The sequence below is a fragment of the Salvia splendens genome, chromosome 13, assembly GCF_004379255.2.
Source record: "Salvia splendens isolate huo1 chromosome 13, SspV2, whole genome shotgun sequence".
Classification (NCBI taxonomy): Eukaryota; Viridiplantae; Streptophyta; class Magnoliopsida; order Lamiales; family Lamiaceae; genus Salvia; species Salvia splendens.
The window spans coordinates 9,055,509-9,058,670 of NC_056044.1; the positions used below are offsets into that span (position 1 = coordinate 9,055,509).

The 3,162-nt window shown below is 35.0% G+C and overlaps 1 protein-coding gene across 1 annotated transcript; it reads left to right on the top strand.

The window, feature by feature from the left end:
• The first annotated feature begins 402 nt into the window (after positions 1-402).
• LOC121761369 (notchless protein homolog) lies at positions 403-1,960 on the top strand. Its single transcript, XM_042157028.1, has 5 exons — positions 403-481; positions 1,135-1,277; positions 1,346-1,400; positions 1,500-1,556; positions 1,637-1,960. Exons 1-5 carry the CDS (start codon positions 419-421, stop codon positions 1,718-1,720), a joined length of 402 nt encoding a protein of 133 aa, XP_042012962.1. The 5' UTR covers positions 403-418; the 3' UTR covers positions 1,721-1,960.
• The last annotated feature ends 1,202 nt before the right edge of the window (positions 1,961-3,162 follow it).

Consider the following 3,162-nt stretch of genomic DNA (forward strand, 5'->3'; position numbering starts at 1 on the left):
CACTTTTGCTTGGTCCACCTGTATGCCCCTTTCCGATACTACATGCCCCAGGACAATTCCTTCAGGGACCATGAAGTGGCATTTCTCGAAATTCAAAACCAAGTGCTTCTCTTGACATCTTCTCAGCACTACATCCAAGCTCGCCAGACATGAATCAAATGAATCCCCGTATACAGTGAAGTCGTCCATAAAGATCTCGATGCAATCTTCCAGCAGGTCTGAGAAAATACTCATCATACATCGTTGAAAAGTGCCTGGTGCATTGCAAAGGCCAAACGGCATTCTCCGATATGCATACGTTCCGAACGCCATTTGAAATCCGAGCCTACTAAATTGTTTTACCAGGTTGCTTTGGAAGTATAATAAGATGGGGGCGGTGTTCCTGAAAGATTGGCTGTCTGGTTCAGATGACTTTACCATGTTTCTATGGGAACCTGCTGCCAGCAAACACCCCAAAAATCGTATGACTGGTCATCAACAGGTGCTCAGTTTTGCATCATTTCAATATTAGCTCTGTTTTTGAATAAACCAAACTCAGTTGAAATTATTTATTCTGGATTAAATGCTTTATATCTTTCAAACAAATGCTGATATTCCTTTTACTAAGTTTACTGAAGAGCCAATGTTTGATTTCATAGACATGAGATGCAGAGAATGAGGGACTGGCATTGGATAGATGACATATCATTAGACTCAGAACATGCGTAAATGATAATCAGAAAGAAAAAAAAAGGAAACATACAAGTAGAAAATCTCTAGTGATGATTTGGGAATGATTGGTAGCCATGGTCTTGGCATATAATTACGGACTGCAGGAAAACTTCTACATCCATTCTCATTCTCAAGCTTAATCAAACCCCAAAATCAAACATCTTCTCGTTTAGTGTTACCTTTCTGTCAACTACTTGTGTTCATCAACATGCTCGATCTAACAAAGCTGTGCACAGAAAATATTGTACCCGGGGCTTCCTTCTCTATCTCTCAATCTCTTTACACCATTGATGCATCTAGTTTGCATAATCTGGTTAATCCTCTCATTATATGTCCGGAGCTTTCAACCTTATTAATGATTATTGATACTACCATATATCGACATTGAGTACAAACCTCTTATTATTATTTGATCTCCTGTAGCTTGTAAATCATGTTTACTTTTCTCCTGACGGGCAATGGATTGCAAGTGCCTCCTTTGATAAGTCAGTCAAATTATGGAATGGAGTAACTGGAAGTTTCGTGGCTGCCTTCCGTGGCCATGTTGGGCCCGTTTATCAAATAAGGTTTGGATTATTTTTAATAGAATTTTATGCATCTAGTCTGTAGATCTAATGAGAACATCTTCTTGCAGCTGGTCAGCTGACAGTAGACTGCTTTTGAGTGGAAGCAAAGACTCAACTCTCAAGGTAAATGTCCCTTTAGATAACTGAATGTACTAGTAAGAATGGAAAAATGGTGTGTGTTATCATTTTCATGATTATTGACATGGAAGCCTGTAAAAACAGGTTTGGGATATTCGTACGCAGAAGCTGAAACAAGATCTTCCAGGACATGCAGATGAAGTAAGCTGTGTTGTCCGAGTTGTTTTGGTCCATTTTATGCATCTAATTGAATCTTTGACGAACCCCTTTTTGAATTGCAGGTGTTTGCAGTGGACTGGAGTCCAGATGGTGAGAAAGTAGCATCAGGTGGAAAGGATAAAGTTCTGAAGCTATGGATGGGGTAGACGTAACGCCAACAGTTTCACTATCATATACCGAGTTTTGGCAAGAAACGGAATCGCTGTTGCCACAAGAGATCACAAAGACAGGTATACATTAGTTTTAGAGAAGTAGTATCTTCTTCTGTCCAATTTCATTTATAAGACCTGGTGGTGATGATCAAGCTGCATATTTTTATTTCTCATTTATTTCCCTTTGTAAAGGAATAAACAACAAACAGGGTTAGCTAAAATTTTCATTTTTTTATCTTTACCAGTTGCACTCAACATCCATATCCTTGGAAGAAATGGTAATGGAGTACATTTTTGTTTCCCAACAGCTTAATTTTGTCAATCGATATTATAGAGTCAAACACATAAAAGCAAGTTGCCAATCTAACAAATATTCTTCTTTTAAATACTACTCATAGTACAAGATTAAAGCAATCTTTAAGCTATCTAAGCAAACAAAAATATTTCATTATTTCAAATTGCATTATAACAACATTTCCAATCTGTGCTTCTATGGACCCAAGGTGCCTCAAACCTTCGTACACGAATATCCAATTGTCGCCGACTAACAAAATAAATAAATTTGTGGAAAAAAAATTGTCGAGAAACGCCCCAAAGATGCTCTTAACGCAAATTTCGCATGCCTCGAACCCATTTTGATAGGCAAACCCATAAATCCAAAGTTATACGCCTTTTACAACAGTTTGGAGCCACGAAGGAGATGCCGCGCAAGTAAAACATACTCATATTTTAGTGGAAACATTCAGTGGTACTGGTAGATGCAGAAATTTTAATGCAGTGGTATGAAAACTAATTATAACTGCTTGGAGTTTCAATATTCCACTAATTCTTTTATTTTTGTAAATCAAATCCTTCATTGTAAATATAAATAAATTATTTTTTTAGTGTTACTATTTGGCATCTTTTAGCTCCAATTGGATGGCTTCTAGAATACAATTAAATTTTAAAATTCATTCATATTATGTATTAAGATTTTAATTTAATTTTTCTTATATATTTTATTTTACAAGTATTAAAAATCATATGAAATTATTTTATTTATTGAAATATTAGCTACATAAGTATCTATTAAAAACAAGATAAATAAAAAAATATATGAATGAAAATTAAATTAAAGAAATTATATTTATTAAATTGTTAGCTATATAAATATTTAATAAACATAAAGTAAATAATAAAAATTAAATATCAATCAAAACAAAATCAAGTTGAAATCGTGTATGAATGAAAACAAAAACAAAATGAAAAACGCAAGTCAGCATCAATGAAATTTCTTTTTGAAAAGAGCAAGTAAAGTTAAGTTTTTTTATATATAAAAAAGGCTCAAGCCAAAAACGGCGAGCAAGCAAGCCCAGTGTACAAAACTCCCAAACAAAAGCATCAAACAACATCACTCAGAGCTACTCGACAGACCACCTACAAACACATCAACGGCC

Excerpts from the sequence above, each read along its gene's own strand:
- LOC121761369 (XM_042157028.1), top strand. The coding sequence starts at position 419 with ATGTTTCTATGGGAACCTGCTGCCAGCAAACACCCCAAAAATCGTATG. Across the intron at positions 482-1,134 it reads GTATGACTGGTCATCAACAG|CTTGTAAATCATGTTTACTT; the intron begins GTGCTCAGTTTT and ends GATCTCCTGTAG. Across the intron at positions 1,557-1,636 it reads TTCCAGGACATGCAGATGAA|GTGTTTGCAGTGGACTGGAG; the intron begins GTAAGCTGTGTT and ends TTTGAATTGCAG.